At 38.0% G+C, this 19,096-nt stretch overlaps 1 protein-coding gene across 1 annotated transcript in view; it reads right to left on the bottom strand.

Moving 5' to 3' along the window:
• The window catches only part of SBF2 (SET binding factor 2), a 281,893-nt gene that overhangs the window by 58,532 nt on the left and 204,265 nt on the right, over positions 1 to 19,096 (bottom strand). Inside the window, exons 18-20 of the mRNA XM_067296115.1 lie at positions 5,160 to 5,330; positions 2,479 to 2,741; positions 191 to 363 (exon numbers count right to left, since the gene is read on the bottom strand). Of these exons, the coding sequence (XP_067152216.1) occupies positions 191 to 363; positions 2,479 to 2,741; positions 5,160 to 5,330 (607 nt within the window). The remainder of the gene's footprint in view (positions 1 to 190; positions 364 to 2,478; positions 2,742 to 5,159; positions 5,331 to 19,096) is intronic.

Consider the following 19,096-nt stretch of genomic DNA (forward strand, 5'->3'; position numbering starts at 1 on the left):
TGTTCTGAAATTCTGAAATTTTACTGTCAAGGGAATAGTTATCAGAAATTCAACAGCAATTACAGCCTAGAAAAGAAATCTAACCTTTCAACTCCACTGAAAGTAACTGAAACTAAAAAAATGCATTTCTCTCACCAGAAAAGAAGAAAAAAGAAAGACTACAAATGCACATTTTTGGCACAATTCTTACCTGGTATCATGCAATGAAGACCCTTGATGTGATCCTGGGTAACTCCACTCTCTGTGCAAACCTTGTCAATAAATCTGGTGATGAACCGTACAACCGCATTTGCAACATCATTGTTCTCAGAGTCCTCAAATCCACTTTCAGTGTCATAACTCTCTGCAACACTGCCTGCAATACTAGGGACATAAATAAAAGAAATCTCAAGTGTAAAAAATTCAACTGGTGAAGCTGAATGATATTTGATAACATGATATTTGGCTAGACAGAGAAAAGCTATGTCTTTTTCTAGTTACAATACCTAAAGTACTTGCTGAAAGCATATACTGGTACCGTGATCACATTGTATTCTCACTATTGCTAACACCATCAGAACTGCACAGATGACAATACAGGAGAACTTCAGGGATGTTCAGGGCCAGATTTGTACACTGTATCATACCCCCCAATCCATCCACTGAGCACTTCCTAATGCCTGAGACAAGAGGTGTCTAGTCAGCAGAAGTAGCCGCCACGGGGAGACAAATACTGATGCCCTATTTTTAACTTGATGTCAGCGTCCTCATGTCATGTGCTATCATTTTATCAGCTGGGTGATTCAACTGATCATAGCTGTTACGAAGACAATAAATACAAAGGGAGGAACACTTGCTAATAAATGTGCTAGATTTGCATGCTAGGGAATTTACCAGCTCTATACTCCTCCCATCTCTTTAGTAACTTAACATTTGCCCCATTGGTTTAACCTTCCTGCTTTTTGTGACTACAGTGCCTTTCTTCCTTGCAGTTGTAGTATAGAAACTGTGATTTTAGGGATGCTATGAATATGATTACTTGATTTTAGGTTGATAAAGAATTGTTTTTCAGGTTGTAGAAAATCTAACAGAAGCATTTTGGGGTTGTTGTTTTCTTTCTCATATCCTATATCTGTCTTGAACAATTTGTAGTATTAGATTAAAAATTCTTACTGCAGCAATAAAATTTTTCCTTGTCTCTTTAAACGGTGGTAAATTATTCTGCTTGGGACAGATGGAGGCATTACCCAAGAAGCTGCATGAAGAAAAAGTTTAAATACTTGGCATAACCATTCTAACAAATTCAAAAGAAAAAGGCAAGCAAGGGTAAACAAAAAAAACATGACTTGAACTTTCTAGGCTGAAGCTCTTTAGCAGTGTCACACATTCTTTAGAACTGCAACTGAGCTTTACTTATTATCAACCTACCAGCAATTTACTACAAGGTTTCATGCCCTTGAAAATTTCTCTTTAAAAACAATGCCCAAGGGACAAACACATCAAGAAATATCTAAATATTATGACTAAAATATGAGCCAATGATATGCAGAAACTGTAACTACTCATTTTTCAGCCTTTGGATCTCTCTAGGGTTCTAGTCTATGATAAAGCTTGTATTTTACTATCTAGTTATTACATGGCACTATTTGAAAAGACTCATTATATTTCTAATTACCCTTCAAAAGGGGTTTTCTTGCTTGTGACTTGCTTGCTTATGAAGAAGTGGAGATACTGATGAATATTTAAACAATAAGTCATCAATGTAAGGTAACTGCTAACTTCCTAAACCAATATATCATCTCCACTGCCATCAGATAATCAATCTACACTATCACATTATTATTATGGAAAATATTTAATTGTCTTATCCTGCTCCTAATAAAGTTAGTAAGAGCTTTGTTAACTCAATACTAAGTATATGTGCTAGCCAAGAGGTCTGTGTGAAAGTTCTCCCTGTTTTAATTAATTTAGATTATTAGAAAAAAAGACAATCATAAGAGTAGAAATCTGATTTAAACACATTTAAAATATTTTCAGTATTCCTTTTCACAAATGGCCACTCTTGAGGCAAAAGGCTGCTGTAACTTAAAATCTGAATACTACTTCCAGAGAGTACAACTCTGATTATGCTGCTGGCAAAGATGATCTTAAGGTGCTAAAGGAAACAGATATTTTCCCAGTGCTTTACTCTGGATGAAACTCTATCATATAAGAGGCATCATGTTAGATTTCCACTCTCCTTTATTAATGAACTCAGAAAGAAGATATTCAAATAATCTGGTATTTAGAATAAGTCTTGAAAATGAAAAATTTTAAGCTATTAAAAATGATCAGATTTCAAAAGTTGTCCTTTTTTCTATATTAAGAAGTTTACTAACAACAAAATTTAAAGGTTTTTAATCTTAAGTTTTGAAATGAAAGTTTTCAATAATACAGCATTTTCAGTGGAAAAACAGAGTGGTCCATCTTAACTGATTACCACTGAACTTGTTTACGCACCTGTTTGTGACAATACTGTTGCTTCCACTCTCCCAGTCACCAGTAGCTGAGGTTCTCAATAATTTGTTCTTACTTGTATCCAGTGGTACTAGCAGGTAGACCATGAGGTTAGCAAAATGAATTGCCTGACTGAAAACTGTACTTTCCTCATTCTGTACTAGCTCCTGTTGAGTTTGTTTAGTAAGAGTTGGCCATAAACGCAACTGCTCAGCAGCTAGGTCCATTGCTGTCTTATCCTGGTCTGGACCTACAGAATTTTTCTCCTAGAAAACATATAAAGAAATAAAAATTTATACAACAATTATAAAATTATAACTTAAAAAAAACCAGTCAAAAGTGTTGAACTCTCAATTCAATTATTTAAAAGAAAAAGAAAATTCAAGAGGGTTTAAGGACAGCTTAATTATAGTTATCTAGCATTGAAAGTAGTTTACTGAAATATGCAAGTAGCATAATGTGGATAGACCTAGCAATAAGATAATTTCTTTTTACATCTTTTTTGTGCTACACTATCTTTAATTTTTCTTCAGAATGGTGTACTGATTTTAATATGGCTGCTCTCCTTAGCTTATCCGCTTAGTTCATGTAAGAACAAGCATAAATCAGTTTGAGAAACAACATGCAGTTGATTGCTTGATGCAGATGATATGCTCTAAATTCCTAGAATATTCAGGTGAGGTATGCATTTATATAAATAGTTTCCAGATCAGCTGAAACACTCATGTTTTTGCACGTTGGATTCCAATTCTAGCATTCACTTGGTGTAAAACTAAGTAGGTGGCACGTAGTCAAATTATATTATAGCCTATGGAAAACAGAATAAAGGAATCTGGCAGCTGATGTTAGTAACCTAACACCATATTAAGTGCAATTAATTTTCCATATAATTACTCATGTGAAGGTTAAAGCTGAAGTTTCCTTGTAATTCCTACTGTTCTTCACATTTCTCCCTAAACTGTGTTGAACTGGAAAGGGCTCTGGGTGCACAGTCCTTTTGCCTTCCTCCCTGATATGCCTGACTTGCTGTTTCAGTTCTTCATTCTGACGCCGTTTGCAGGAATCCCTCTCTCCATTTTTCTTCCTCTCTTCACAATGCTGTATGTTTTTGGGTAGCATATCACTTTTCAGTCACAGAGCTGACAATGGTATTTTCATGCAAGAAGAGAGATCACAGAAGGCTTTTTACCGTGTATATGTGCGTCTTCAAAAATTCTTTTAGCATGTTCTGATGCTTCCCATAATACTTTCATTTTTGAATTAGACATATACTTTCCTACCACAGAGACCATTTGTGTTCTGGAAAATCTGTTCAATTTTAACACAGGAAACTGAATATCAATCAACAGAAAAGCCCAGGGTTTAGTAATAACCTAACACTGGATGCTAGAACTGCTGCTAGCTTAGGCTGTTGGTATAATAGAACTATTGCTAGCTTATAACATTGGTATATGAAAAATTACTATCTCAGGAAAAAAAGGTATGTTGAAGTATGAAAAATGATACATAAAGTGTTATAAAAAATATCATAAGGGCAACATCACATTCTAATGTCTTGCAGATAAGTCTGAAGTTTTGATATTTTTAGTGTTATTTTATACTGACAAAGATCAGTAACTGAATACCAAAGTATGATTTCTTTTTACTGTTCTGCCAAGTGTGTATGTGCCCTAAAAAGTCTTTAAATGAATAAACTATGAATTGGTTCTTTCTGTACAGTAATTTTCTAAGCTGACCTCTTTATCAAAAATAAATGATACAGCAATATTTAAGTTTTCACTTGTTTAAAAAATTCAAGAGATTTTTTGAGGATATTGTTATAATTATCTGCAAATAACAGACTATCAACTCTTTTGTTAAGGCAAGTTTATGTTCTCAGTAGATTGTTCACTATAAATGGAGAAGTGAGTCTAAAATTATCTAATTTGTGGGCTAGCTACTTCTTGTACGCTTATCTATGATCTGTATGTTAAAGATCTGGATGTGGCTACATCCAATCACAAACAGCATAATCACATTAAAATAGGCCAAGATAATCAGAATAAGTGCCAGATTTTATCAGTTTAACTTAAGGAAGATTCAACATATGCACAGTTTGAAATAAAATCTCCAAAACTTACTATAAGGAAGTTATGGATTTGCTACCTACACTTACTGAAACCTGGCCAAAAAGTAACTTAGATATTTTAAAAATGTATGGTAGAATTTTTGAAAACATTGTTCTCCTGCTTAGCAAAATCTCTTTTGAAGGCCAAATAGTATTTTCATACCGACTAATTAAAGGATATTTTTCTTCAGAAAATGAAACGCACATTTTTTAAATTAAAGTTGATACTTTAAAAGCGAGATATTTTCAGAAGACTATATATATATATATATATATATATTTCTTGGATCATGGACAAAATTCTATTGATTGAGATTTTCAGGTATTGTGTATTTGGCACAGCATATACCTACAGTAGATCCATATTATTCTTCATACGTTGCTTCCTTTAACTTAGACACAAATTTATGATGAAGTTTTATATGAATATACAAATTTAACAGTATCTCTTTAATATGGGGAAAATGAGAGAAAATATGTAAAACTGGAAAAGACATAATTTAGCTCTCTATGACTTAGGTGGCATTTAATATATGAGTAAAAAAATACTACCTTGTTATTTAATATATTCTCTTACCTTTTGCCTCAATTGCATGGCATGGTTGTCTTCTTTGGCTGTAAGATAGAGGGACCGAACTTGATTTTGCACATCACTATAAAAGGTTGTTTCCCAAAACTGTTGGTTAGTCCAGATAGGATGGTCTTGTACACAGGTGTAAGCAAATTGACTGACTCCAGGTGCTAATTTCTGAAAGCAAAAAATTGATCAAATATTCTTATTATTTCATTTCTTTTAGAGGCTATGACTTGAGGTATGTATCAAATCAGTTGCACGCATTGAAATAAGCAATATCTACCATTTGATGTACTGTTATATAGGAAAGAGAAATTATCTCCAGTTTTGTGCCCTTAAAGAAATTACCTCCCAGAAGGCATGTATACAATCTAATACAGTCTAATGCTGCCAGTGCAAGGACTGGCCTTGATTCACAGTAGAAACATAACACTCCAAAGGAGAATTCCATAATCACAGAATCACTGAGGTTGGAAGGGACCTCTGGAGATCATCTAGTCCAACCCCCCTGCTCCACCAGGGTCACCTAGAGCACATTGCACAGGATTGCATCCAGGCGGCTTTTGAATATCTCCAGAGAAGGAGACTCCACCACCTCTCGGGGCAACCTGTTCCAGTGCTCTGTCACCCTCACAGTGAAAAAGTTTTTCCTCATGTTAAGATGGAAGTGTCTGTGTTTCAGTTTGTGCCCATTGCCTCGCGTCCTGTCGCTCGGCACCACTGAAAAGAGTCTGGCCCCATCCTCTCGACACCCTCCCTTCAGATACTTATACACATTGATAAGATCTCCTCTCAGCCTTCTCTTCTCCAAGCTAAACAGGCCAAGCTCTCTCAGCCTTTCCTCATAAGAGAGATGCTCCAGTCCCCTCATCATCTTTGTGGCCCTTCGCTGGACTTGCTCCAGTAGTGCCACATCCCTCTTGTACTGGGGAGCCCAGAACTGGACGCAGTACTCCAGATGTGGCCTCACCAGGGCTGAGTAGAGGGGGAGAATCACTTCCCTCGACCTGCTGGCAACACTCTTTCTGATGCAGCCCAGGATACCATTGGCCTTCTTGGCCACAAGGGCACATTGCTGCCTCATACTTAACTTGGTGTCCACCAGCACTCCCAGGTCCTTCTCAGCAGAGCTGCTTTCCAGCAGGTCAACCCCCAACCTGTACTGCTGCATGGGGTTATTCCTCCCCAGGTGCAGGACCCTGCACTTCCCTTTGTTGAATTTCATGAGGTTCCTCTCTGCCCACCTCTCCAGCCTGTCCAAGTCTCTTTGAATGGCAGCACAGCCCTCTGGCGTATCGGCCACTCCTCCCAGTTTTGTATCATCAGCAAACTTGCTGAGTGTGCACTCTGTGCCTTCATCCAGGTCATTGATGAAGAAGTTGAACAAGACTGGACCCAGTACTGACCCCTGGGGGACACCGCTAGCTACAGGCCTCCAACTAGACTCTGTACCACTGATCACAACTCTCTGAGCTCTGCCATTCAGCCAGTTCTCAATCCACCTCACTGTCCACTCATCTAACCCACACTTCCTGAGCTTGTCTATGAGGATGCTATGGGAGACAGTGTCAAAAGCCTTGCTGAAGTCTAGGTAGACAACATCCACTGCTCTCCCCTCATCTACCCAGCCAGTCATTCCATCATAGAAGGCTATCAGATTGGTTAGGCATGATTTCCCCTTGGTGAAGCCATGCTGACTACTCCTGATCACCTTCTTTTCCTCCACATGCGTGGAGATGGCTTCCAGGATGAGCTGCTCCATCACCTTTCCAGGGATGGAGGTGAGGCTGACTGGCCTGTAGTTCCCTGGGTCCTCCTTCTTGCCCTTTTTGAAGACTGGGGTGACATTGGCTTTCTTCCAGTCCTCGGGCACCTCTCCTGTTCTCCATGACCTTTCAAAGATGATGGAGAGTGGCTTAGCAATAACATCCGCCAGCTCCCTCAGCACTCGTGGGTGCATCCCATCAGGGCCCATGGATTTGTGGGTGTCAAGTTTGCTTAAATGATCTCTAACCCACTCCTCCTCCACCAAGGGAAAGTCTTCCTCTCTCCAGACTTTCTCTCTTGCCTCCAGGGTCTGGGGCTCCTGAGGGCTGGCCTGAGCAGTAAAGACTGAAGCAAAGAAGGCATTCAGTAACTCTGCCTTCTCTGCATCCTTCGTCACCAGGGCACCCACCCCATTCAGCAAAGGGCCCACATTTTCCCTAGTCTTCCTCTTGCTGCTGATGTATTTGAAGAAGCCCTTCTTGTTGTCCTTGACATCTCTAGCCAGATTTAATTCCAAACGGGCCTTAGCCTTCCTCGTCGCATCCCTGCATACTCTGACAACATTCCTATATTCCTCCCAAGTGGCCTGTCCCCCTTTCCACTTTCTGTATACTTCCTTCTTCTGGTTGAGTTTTGCCAGGAGCTCCTTGCTCATCCATGCAGGTCTCCTGCCTCCTTTGCTTGACTTCTTACTCATAGGGATGCACCGCTCTTGAGCCTGGAGGAAGTGATGTTTGAATATTAACCAACTCTCTTGAACACTCCTTCCTTCCAGGGTCCTCACCCATGGGATTCCTCCAAGTAGGTCCCTGAAGAGGACAAAGTTTGCTCTCCTGAAGTCCAGGGTTGCGATCCTACTTGGTGCCCTGCTGCCTCCTCGCAGGATCCTGAACTCTACCATCTCATGGTCACTGCAGCCAAGGCAGCCCCCAACCTTCACATCTTCCACCAGTCCTTCTTTGTTTGTTAGTACGAGGTCCAGCAGCACACCTCTCCTTGTTGGCTCCTCCACCACCTGGGTCAAGAAGTTGTCACCAATGCTCTGCAGGAATCTCCAGGACTGTTTGTGCCTAGCTGTGTTGTCTTTCCAGCAGATATCAGGGTGGTTGAAGTCCCCCATGAGAACCAGGGCCTGGGATTGTGAGGCTACTTCCAGCTGTCTGTAGAAGGCCTCATCCACTTCCTCATCCTGATCAGGTGGCCTGTAGTAAACACCCACAACAGTGTCACCTCTATTAGCCTGCCCTTTGATCCTTACCCATAAGCTCTCGACTCGCTCTTCATCCACCCCTAGGCACAGCTCCATACATTCCAGTTGCTCTCTCACATAAAGAGCAACTCCACCACCTCGCTTTCCTGGCCTGTCTTTCCTAAAAAGTACGTAGCCATCCATGACAGCACTCCAGTCATGCGAGCTATCCCACCATGTCTCTGTAATGGCAATGAGATCATGGCCCTGCGACCGCACACACATCTCTAGTTCTTCCTGTTTGTTCCCCAAGCTGCGTGCATTGGTGTACAGGCATTTCAGGGAGGTGATCGAGCATGCAGGTTTCCCAGGAGGGATACAAGAGGGTCCTCCATAGCCACATCCCATGCGCACTTCCCTGGCTGCATTCACCTGTTGGAGGCATCCTGACTTGAGCAGTCTTTTGCCAACTACCCTGTCACTATAACTCTCCCCTTCCCCCATCTTTCCTAGTTTAAAGCCCTCCTTACCAGGTTGGCCAACCTGTTGGCAAAGACCCGCGTGCCCCGCCTCGTGAGGTGGATCCCATCTCTCGCCATCAGTTGTTGATCTTCAAACAGGGTCCCATGGTCGTAGAAACCAAAACCCTGTTGCCAACACCAGCGGCGCAGCCAGTCGTTAACCTGGAAAGTCCGTCTCCTCCTCCTCTCATCCATCCCCCTCACTGGCAGGATTGAGGAGAAGATGACCTGGGCTCCCAAACCCTTGACCACCATCCCCAGAGCTCTGAAATCCTGCTTGATGGTCTGCAGTTTGCCCTTGGTGTCATTGGCGCCCACATGGAAGAGCAGCAGTGGGTAATAGTCCGAAGAATGGACGAGCCTTGGCAGTCTTTGCATGACATCTCTCACACGAGCCCCCGGCAGGCCACAAACCTCTCTAGACAAGAGGTCAGGTCGGCAGATAGATGCCTCCGTCCCCTGTAGCAGGGAGTCCCCCACAACAATCACCCGCCGCTTTTTCCGGGTGTTCCGGTAGGGCACAGGGTCTGTTTTCCCGGTTACTTCCCTGGCAGCCATGCCCATCTCCTCCTCATCCTGGAGGGCACTAAACCTGTTCTTCAGCTTCAGGTCTTCAGGAGGAGTAGGAGCCTTTCTCCTCCCACGAGCAGTGACCAGTTTCCAGCCTTCTTCTATGATGTTATGATGTACCATTTCACACGGCATTTCACACATGATAGTTGAAACAAATTTCTAATACAAAATATTTTTCTTGCCCACAAAACGTAGTATTCTAACGCTACACCATATAAATAATGAATTACTAAGACACCTTAAAATTATTTTCCATTTTACTTAAAAGCTAGAACTACAGTAAAGAAATTCAAAGCAACCGTAAGTGGCAACCAAGGCTTTCCAAGAAACTGCATTTGTTACAACAGCAAAAGATGAAATTGTTGTCTTCATTGTTATCTGCTGGGCTGTACAACCCAAACCCAGCTCCTGAGAGACTCCTAAAAGGGGTATGTTCTTTGAAGTCACAAGGCTGTGGATCCCTGTGCTAAGGTCTCAAACAGAACCAGAATGGTTATAGCACTACTTACCACAATCTATTTATTTAGATGGCACTAGTCATCCAGTGACTGTTTAACATTCTTGAAAACCACATACAACAGGAAGAAATTGATTTCAATGACCTGATTATGAGGAATGAAATCTTACATATCTGCTTATGATTATTTCTACAGTAAAACTTAAGAATAAAGTACATTACGTGATATCTAATTTAATGACTTTCACACTCAAAATACTAAACCGTACATAAAACATACACTAGATCTGGAAGTTAATTTTTACATTAATGATTATGTTGTAAACCACTTTCCTTCACAACATAAACACTGCTCTATTTAGAATTATATGGTCATACATGACAGTCAGTATGTATAATACTTCCTTACTAGGTTCCAAGTACCTTCAAATGGAAGGCTAGAAAATTGTAACTGAAAATTTGAAGGTCTGGTTTACACATTTCTGGTTTTGCAATTCTTTGAACAACTGTGTTTTCCACACTATGTTCTTCCAAGTACATCATGAACTAAACGTTCTGATCATGTGCCATGTATTCATTCCCTATCAAAAAAAAGGTCCTTTGAAATGGTATGTTTGGGGACATGCTGCTAAGATTTACCAGATTGAAGCACCTCTTTGAGATTAACTATCAAAAAAGTGAGAAATACGATTTTTATTTAATCATGGAGAATTTTATCAAAATTTCTTGGTAACCTGCTAAGAAATCTGAATGTGTGCTATATGCAAATTACAGTAGATGTGAATTTGTTTATTCAATATAGATTGAAACAGAAATTAACTTGACTGGTTTGTTTAACAGTTTCCCAAGTTTCAGTTGCGATACAGCGTATGGTAGTTCACAGGAAATGATAAGGGATCACTCAGTAATAGCTCCCACCCTTGATCTAGCTGTTACATTGCACAACAGGACAGCTCATATAGTCTCCCACTAATCTTTTTATTGACTGCTGAGCATCCCTTGAAAAAAACCTTAAGCATACAGAAGATAGTCTAATTCATGCCTATGCCTGTTAATTAGCAGGACCACTGACTGTACATGAAACAGTCTTAAACTGTCAAAATAAGAAAATGTTAAAATAAAAAAATAAATAGGAGGATCTTCTAAAAAAAGTAGTTACCTGCCTTAATTTTTGTTCAAAAACCTCTGTACATATTTGCTATCTTCCACTGCTGAAATGGATTATTTTGTTCAGCCATGGTAATTAACACAGGACCCAGAGAATGGAATTGACCCAACCATTCGCCTAACTCAAAATCCAGATGTACACAGCTTGTGTTACACAGGAATGGGAATGTCAGGTAAACCATAGAATATAAATATGGACAACACATCTTGAAAGCAACAGTTAACAGTTACTGTTAAAGCAGTATCACAGCTTTCAGTTTGACTTATTTTCTGTACATATATTTCACTGTCAGTAATTCCCAGTTACAATACAGCTGCAAAAAGGGAATACCAAGTCAAAAAAAAAAAAAAAAAAAAAAAAAAAAAGCCAAAGGTCTGTTCAAGCTTAGCTAGTTGGCATAGTTAAGCCATGCCAGTTTGCGTAGTGAATGGCACACAAGGGAGTGATTTGACTTATCGTCCTGTCCAGCTGCCTTTGATGCCTCAGCCCAAATCAAGTAATTGTGTAAACTAGGTTAAGAGGGGGTGATTTTGGCACAAATCCAAAAGAAGGTTTAAACTCTTAACCCTAGGTCCGTAGCAATAGTGTTTCAGAAATAAAAATGAAACAAATGATTTTCACATGAACAGAAACATGAAAGAAGAGCTGAGGGGACTTTTAGATGCTCTCGCTGTACTCATAATTTAAAACCACTAACAGCCATGTGCAAAACAATATTTGAAGGCTGGAGATTTATGTTCAGATATATTGACATAACTCTGCACTAAAAGTAACTCCTAGGCAAAGTAAAAACAGTTTGCTTACAAAAGGATGAAAGAAAATCATCAAAAAGCTAAAGTATCAGAAACATTATCTTTATGAACACTGGCTTTCACTGCATGTGTTGAAACAAATGGCAAAGCCCGATAGTGGCCAAAGCAAGGAGTCGAAGTCAGGACTCCTAGTTTCAAGCTCATCTCTGCCAATAATAATCTTGGACCAAATCACTTTGGATTCTCACTTTGCTTCAGTTAATCTATTTGTAAAAGAGCAATAGGCGATACCAACTTCAGAAGCGCACTGCTGCTTGTAAGCAGTCAAAAGCCTTGGACTAAAACCCGTGGTACAAATACAGGCCTTCCACGAAACCTGAAGTGTTTATATTCTCTACTCTGGGAGCACTTAGTCAGTCAATCATCTAACTGAAATGCCTACTAATCCAATGTATCAAAAGCACCCCAATGCTTACTGCAGCATTAAAAAGAATTTGCACAGTATTCCTGAGATTTAAGTAAAACCAGTTCAGTGTTTTTCATCAAGCAGTACTACATATATAAAATGAATATTCACCTAACTTTCCATAAGACAGCTAAACTATACAGATATTTATGATATCTCTTCCCCCCCCACCCCGATAATTCATCTCTGCCAGACAGGATGAATGTAGGAGGCGGCAAAAGAATTTCCTACTTATAAGGGAGGATTTAAGGGCTGACAGCTTAAAAAAGACCCCAGATGAAAATCATAAAAATAGTTCAGAACTGATAAAGTCCTTAATCTAAAGCTGTCTTTATGATAACTTAAACGAGCATTGAGGTGTAAGTTGTAACAATCCTTATAACATGAGCTAACTTCTTCTGCAAAGTACATTGAGTTCTCTCAATAGACTAATGGCACTTAAAAAAAAAAAATCCAGAATACCAACCCCCTGTTAAATTACGTATGAAACAGACATTACTCACATCAAAATAATTAATTAAATTCTTCAGAGTGTGAAAATACAAGGCAGGTTTGGGACTTCCTATGTGCGACTATACTGAATTCAGGAATTATCTTCCCACTAGTTCCACGCAGCTGAGTAGCACAGGCTGATGCCTGCCTAGAATTTTTTCTCTGGCACTGGACACCTCTGGCTCCCAAAACGGTATCTGCAGCTCAGTGAAAAATGTGCCCCAGCTCCCAGGGCTTCCAAACTTACTGTGAAGTGCAGGTGACCAAATAGCTTCTCTATGACATTGGCTTAATTAGATTGCTCATTTCTGGGAAAAAAATCAGGATGCAAAACCTAGAGAATTTTTTAAACAAATTTTTTTCCCTCATTTTGCTGAGGCAAGGACAAAATATTATTTCTTTCTCAAATTAATATTCACTGATAGTAAACACTTCTGTGTTCTATCAAATTTTTGCTTCTTAAAAACAGTAAAACTAATTTCACTGAAAATTTAGAAAGAGCACTGGTTGACAAACAGTGAAGTGACTATGCCTGTCTTCTGTTCAGGATCAAACCACGCAGACTGCCCTGCAGGAGTGAGGCTTACCTGTTTACTAACTTGAACATAATACTGCATCACACTCTTCATATACTGATATTAATCAAAGCACAAACATACTCAAAACACATACATGTGTATATGAATATGTTTTCAAGCTTGACTGAGTGCTGCATGGATAACATCAGTTCATTCACTAAATGGTCTTCCCATTTGGTCTAAAATCATACCCACATGTATTATACCCACAAATGTGGGGAAAGGTCATAAAAGAATGAGCAATAACTATGATGCCTCCACTTGGCAGTGGTAGTTGGTGCCACTCCAACTATTTTTTTAGTTTTACTTTTTACTACTTTAGAAGAAAAGAGACACAAAATACTGAATGAAGCTTCTCTAACCTCAAAAACTCAGCAAGAACAAAGAAAACAATTTGCCACCTCTGCCTACAGAAATCCTTCAAACAAGACTGGACTCAAGATTATTTATATTTTAAAATGCTTTAAAATATGAGTGACAGAGTGATTCCTTACAACATTTATCTACTATTATTTCACCATGAAAAATAAAAAGAAGGCCGCTTTGCTTGTTATTCAGCACTACCAAGTCACAGCTGGGTACACTAAACCAGCAGAGGGCAATAGAATTCTAGAATCTTGCAAAATTGGGATGTAATTCTGGATGGAGCTTTATTTATCGCATACATTTTCTGGCAGAAGTGACTTTAACATCTAAGTATAAATGATCTTTATCTTGTATTCCTGAAGATAATGTATAATTTACAAAGATAATGTATAATTTACTATACATTAGCCTATGCATTGCAGAATCTCCCAGAGATTTATTTCTATATAGATGTATCAAGACAGACAGATATACACACAATACAAAGGTACACAAACATTAAATAATGCACAATAACACACTTTTCCTTTTTCCAAAGAGATTACAAAGAGATTTACAAAGTTCTGTTACACACTGAATACCCCCAAGTAAACTAAAATCATCTAGAATGAAGGACATTCAGAACCCGCGAAAAAAGGGTAAGACATTTCCCTGCCAGAACTTCGCAGTTCTAACTAAAGTTAAATTCCAAAAAGTGGATAAGAAATATTCTGACTTCCTTCCTCTACCTACAGTACATTCAAAAAGGTATTTTAAAAAATTCTAATTCCATAACACAGATTACCGTGACTCTGTTTAACAAGGTTTGATTCCTTTAGTTAAATTACAGATTTCACAAATCCTCAGTTTGTGCTGCTGAATCCATCTTAAGAGTTCCTGAAATTCTGACACAGCTATTCTGAAAATATTTTTAAAATTTACATTATTCCTTTGACATCAGGTGTCAATATTTACTAAATCAGCAGTGAGTGTGTAACTGCACTTATTGTTAGTTTTGGGAAATCCCAAATCCTTTCACTAAAGATGCTTTTCTTTTTGTAAGTAGTTTTTCAGAAATAAAGATTTTTAGATATAGGCCTTTGTAATATCATTTTGAATTAAATCATACTAATTAAGACATCAAGAATACACTGAAATCACAAAATATTTTATGACTCTCCTACTCTCTAAAATCGTTTCTATGGAAGCAGAATGAGATGGCTTGCCTTAAATGATAAACAATGTCTTATATGACTGTTAAAAATAGATTCCGAGTCGACAAATGAAAGCTCAAGCTTCAACTGCATTGGAACTGTGGTATTACTCCACTCACAAAACTGACATCCCAGCAACAAAACTGTAAGCCAGATCTCCATTTAGAAACATATACACCCTGTAAACTTCACATATTTGTATCTTCATTTATATACGGAGAGTGGCTCTCAGAATTATTGATGACCTGATGAGAAAACTAAAGACCATTTCATATAGGATCTGAGTATTTCCCTGGAAAGGGAAATAAAGTATTTCTTTTTAAGTCCTGCTGTCACTGCTTTCTAGTATTTATTTTAGTTATTGTTTTTTCCTCCTATGGCAGCATTCTCTGTCTTCAGTGGTAGAATTCTCTCTGAAGTTCTCTCAATAAATATATAGTGTTACCTTTCTGGAGAAACTATTAAAACAAGAGTCCTCTAAAACAGTAAAAACAAAACAGGCAGAAACACGCAGAAGTACAATACAGGATATGTGTTGCAAAGGAATAAAACCAAATTGTAACAGCAATAGATCTCATCTTGGTAATAAGAATTACACACTACACCGTTCAGAAGGTGAGAGAGATGGGATAAGCAAAGAAGGGAAAGGCAAAATCATGAAGAATACTGAAAATAAGGACAAGAAACCTCAGCTTACTGCATTCTGAGGTAAGCGATTTGACACATTAGAAAACAGAACCACTTTGAGCAACAGGCAAAGAAAATTATTTTGGTGGTGCTGGATGCAGGTGCATTACAGGGCAGGACACTGCAAATCACCATTAAAAATCTGCTTTATGATACAATGCAGATACAGCATGAGCAGTGCATGGGGAAGAAAACAGCTACAACTTTTGCATAATAAATCCTACTCTTATTGGCAAAAGCATTTTGAACTAACTAGAAGGAGGCAACGTGGTATTCAGAAGTTCAGAAAGCCAGTGATAAATCAGAGGAAGCAATGAAGAGAATCACAACAAGAACTTTGCCTGTACGGATGATATGATGATGTACAGAGGATAAGGAAGCAGAAAGTGGGTAAGATGTAGGGATGCGGATGTGAGTAAGAGATATGCACTTCACCTATGGGCTTGAGTCACAGTGAGAACAATAATTTATATGAGTGAAGGGGAAAACCGTAAGACAGGAAAAAATTTAAAATACTCAAATGCTTTAGCCACATCCAGTTTAAACTGTTGATGAAATACCTAGAATGGCAACAGAAAAATTCACACAGAAGCATGCAATGTACATGAATATATTAATAATTTCTCTCTCAATGTATCACCCTCTGTAAGCATTTGCTCTCTTCTGGAAATGTAAAAGAACATTACTCCAGTCATGAAAAATAATGGTGCCCCAATGAAAGTGAATTCACTAAGATGAAGGAATTCTGTTTTCATGTAGAAACTTAAGTTCCATTCCAGTGAAATAAGGACAGTGATCAGGAAGGCATGTTGAACTTACAGATCTGGAAAAAGTATGGGACTCAGTTACTTCAGATTTATGCTCCTTCACTTTAAGATCAGAAGCTTTACCAGAGATTTTATTTAGCCACCAGAAATTCTTTTATGGTGAAAATACTAAGTGAAGCAATATTTATATACACTATAATCCTTCCTGGAAATAACAACAATGTAAAGAGATGGGCTATAACTAAATTAAAATTGTTATCGTTGAACCAGAGTTTTGTATCATTAGTAGAAAATGAGTTTAAGTGGAGTCAGGAACAAAGTTACAAATTATGTAATCCAATGCTTGTGGAAATAAAATGGAAAGCTTTCTATTTATTCTAGGAGATAGTGGATCTGTTTCTGAGTTGCAGAACTAAACATTTATTGCAATATTTATCTTTACTTCTTATTTTAATAGGTTTGGTTTTGGGGAGTTTTTCTTTTTTTTTTTTCTCTCTGACCAAATACTTCTTCCCACAAACCACTAAGGCCTGAAATTGCAACTGCAAAGTTCCCTTCAATGTTTCTCATGATGTTATCATTCTGGGAAAGCGTGATTCTCCAGCAGAGCTTCTTCAACAGAGCAAATTTACTATAGTAATTCATTTCCAAAATTCCTTGTAGACAAACATAAAAAAAAAAAAAATCCTCTAGATAGTCTCTCCCACAAATGTGTGAAAACATTCACAATATACTTTCTTGTCTGATCGCTTCCTTTTTTTTAACCTAAAAATAGTTTAGAAGGTGAAATATACTCTGCCTCCTAAGACATTAAATCTATTCTACAGACATGTATTGTGTATTCATTCAAAACCAAAGTGTACTAAGAAAAGTATCAAAGGTCATACACAAGATTTTGGCACCTGATTTGCAGATGACACTGCAAAATCACTCAGTCATGCTAAGGAGCTATGGATGAATCCAGATTCTTGTTTTAACTTAAGACTTATGTTTGCTTTTACAGAAATAATTTATCAAGCTGTAATCTGTATACGAAGGGAACTTTAAATGGATGTAATAGAAACCTTTAACTGGGAGTGTCTAGAAATATTGACAGAACTTCGACCATCACCTTTATGTTCTCTTCCATAACCTTGCTCATATTCATGAGCACCTACAAAGTAACCACATTATCCTATTTCAAAACTTCTGCTTTTATGTGAAGTCTATAAAAACTTTAGCCATACTTTATCTGTTGGTGGACAGAACCACCCACAATAATGATGACTAAAACTGTTCTACAGTTTCCTTGCAGTGCCTCAAACTGCCTGACTTCATGTATTACTCCTTGTTTTGTATTTGGATTGTAAGCTCTTGAGGATAGGGACCATCTTTGTGTTCTTTGGTACAAAAGCATATCAGCAGTTCTGGTCCTTAAGTAAGGCTCCTCGATGTTACAGTATTGCAAATAATGCTAGTACACACATTTGATTATATGGTAAACTACCATTAGTATCGTTTTTCACTGTTTTTCATAATAGAATTGTGCAAATATTCCATTGACTCAACTGATACTAACTGAAATCACTGTAAATTTTGCCTGATAAAGACATGAAAATGGAATCAACTTTTCACCCATCATCATAGATTTCCAAGTCAGCCTTTCATTATGTGGCTTCTCTGAGACTTTGTAGCTGATGCTACAGAAGAGAGAGAATATTTCAAATTATGATGCTTCGGTTACATGATTAACCTGGAACTAGTCTCTCTTGAAAAAGGGTTTGATTACAGTATTTATAATATGATGAACTACTCTGACTTTCTCTAGTATTGGCTCTTCTGTCTTCACAGAAAGTCTTTACCCTTATAACCAGGAATCCTTCCCACACCTAACAGGCTCTAGAACGAAGTGGTCATTTATTCAGGCATTTCAGGGTGTAAAGAATTTCCTCCATAGCATGGGTACCACAATTATTAGTGAAACTTGATAGTTCACTTCAACTAGGAAAGTATACTCTCAAATTCATTTCATTTAATATTATGCTTTGCAGAAGAGCATATATATTTCACTAGGGATAACATGATGATTATACCGGTGTCTTAACACAGAATGCTTCCAGTTTCATATTTAATCACTAACTTCAAATATTTTTCTTAGACCTAAATTTTGTGCTCACCTGAAAGATTATTAAAAAATTCTTAAACCAAAAAACCCACTTCTCAAAAACTCCACCAGTGTAATTCCAAAGATGAGCTGAATAAGGGTTTGCTACTATATTCAAAAGTTTCATACAAAGCAATTTACCAACTGTTGGTAAACTTCTTAAATACTGAATAAAACAGTTCCCCTATTTTATGCAATTCCATTACCAAAAATTATTTTCTTCTCATCTCAATTGAGAAATATATAGGCAGACATGCATATGAGCATTTAATCAATAGCTCAAACTTAGAGAATAAAAATAACATAAAGATGCAACTGAAACTGTATTCAAAATTAAATGGCTTACAAGCATAAAGAAACCATCCATCCTTCCCTCCATCCCTCCCAAGAATTACATAATTAAGTTACATAAAAATTATAAAGCAGTCTCCAGTGCAGCTCACTGCGTTACCTTAAATGGCAAGTGTCAATTTTAATGTAATACAACCAACCTATGAGGCAGTTTACTGCATTAGGGTTATTTTTGCTCAAACTAGATCATCACTGATGTAAGTGCTGTAACTCAAGCAATTTATAACACCGACTCAAAAATCTAAGTGAAACACTTGTGATTCCAAACAACAATATAATTCTGGCTGCTGCAATTTAAATGCATGTTCATCTATAAAATATGAAGTCCACTAAAAATTTCTACACAGAACAAATTGGACTTTCAGAAGAGTACATTTTTATTATGTCACTTCTTTTAATCACATGCAGGTGATCAGAACACTCACTTCTGAATGCTGAATAATACTAATTTACAAGTGGGTTAATATCTA

This window comes from Apteryx mantelli, chromosome 4 (genome assembly GCF_036417845.1).
Source record: "Apteryx mantelli isolate bAptMan1 chromosome 4, bAptMan1.hap1, whole genome shotgun sequence".
Lineage (NCBI taxonomy): Eukaryota > Metazoa > Chordata > Aves > Apterygiformes > Apterygidae > Apteryx > Apteryx mantelli.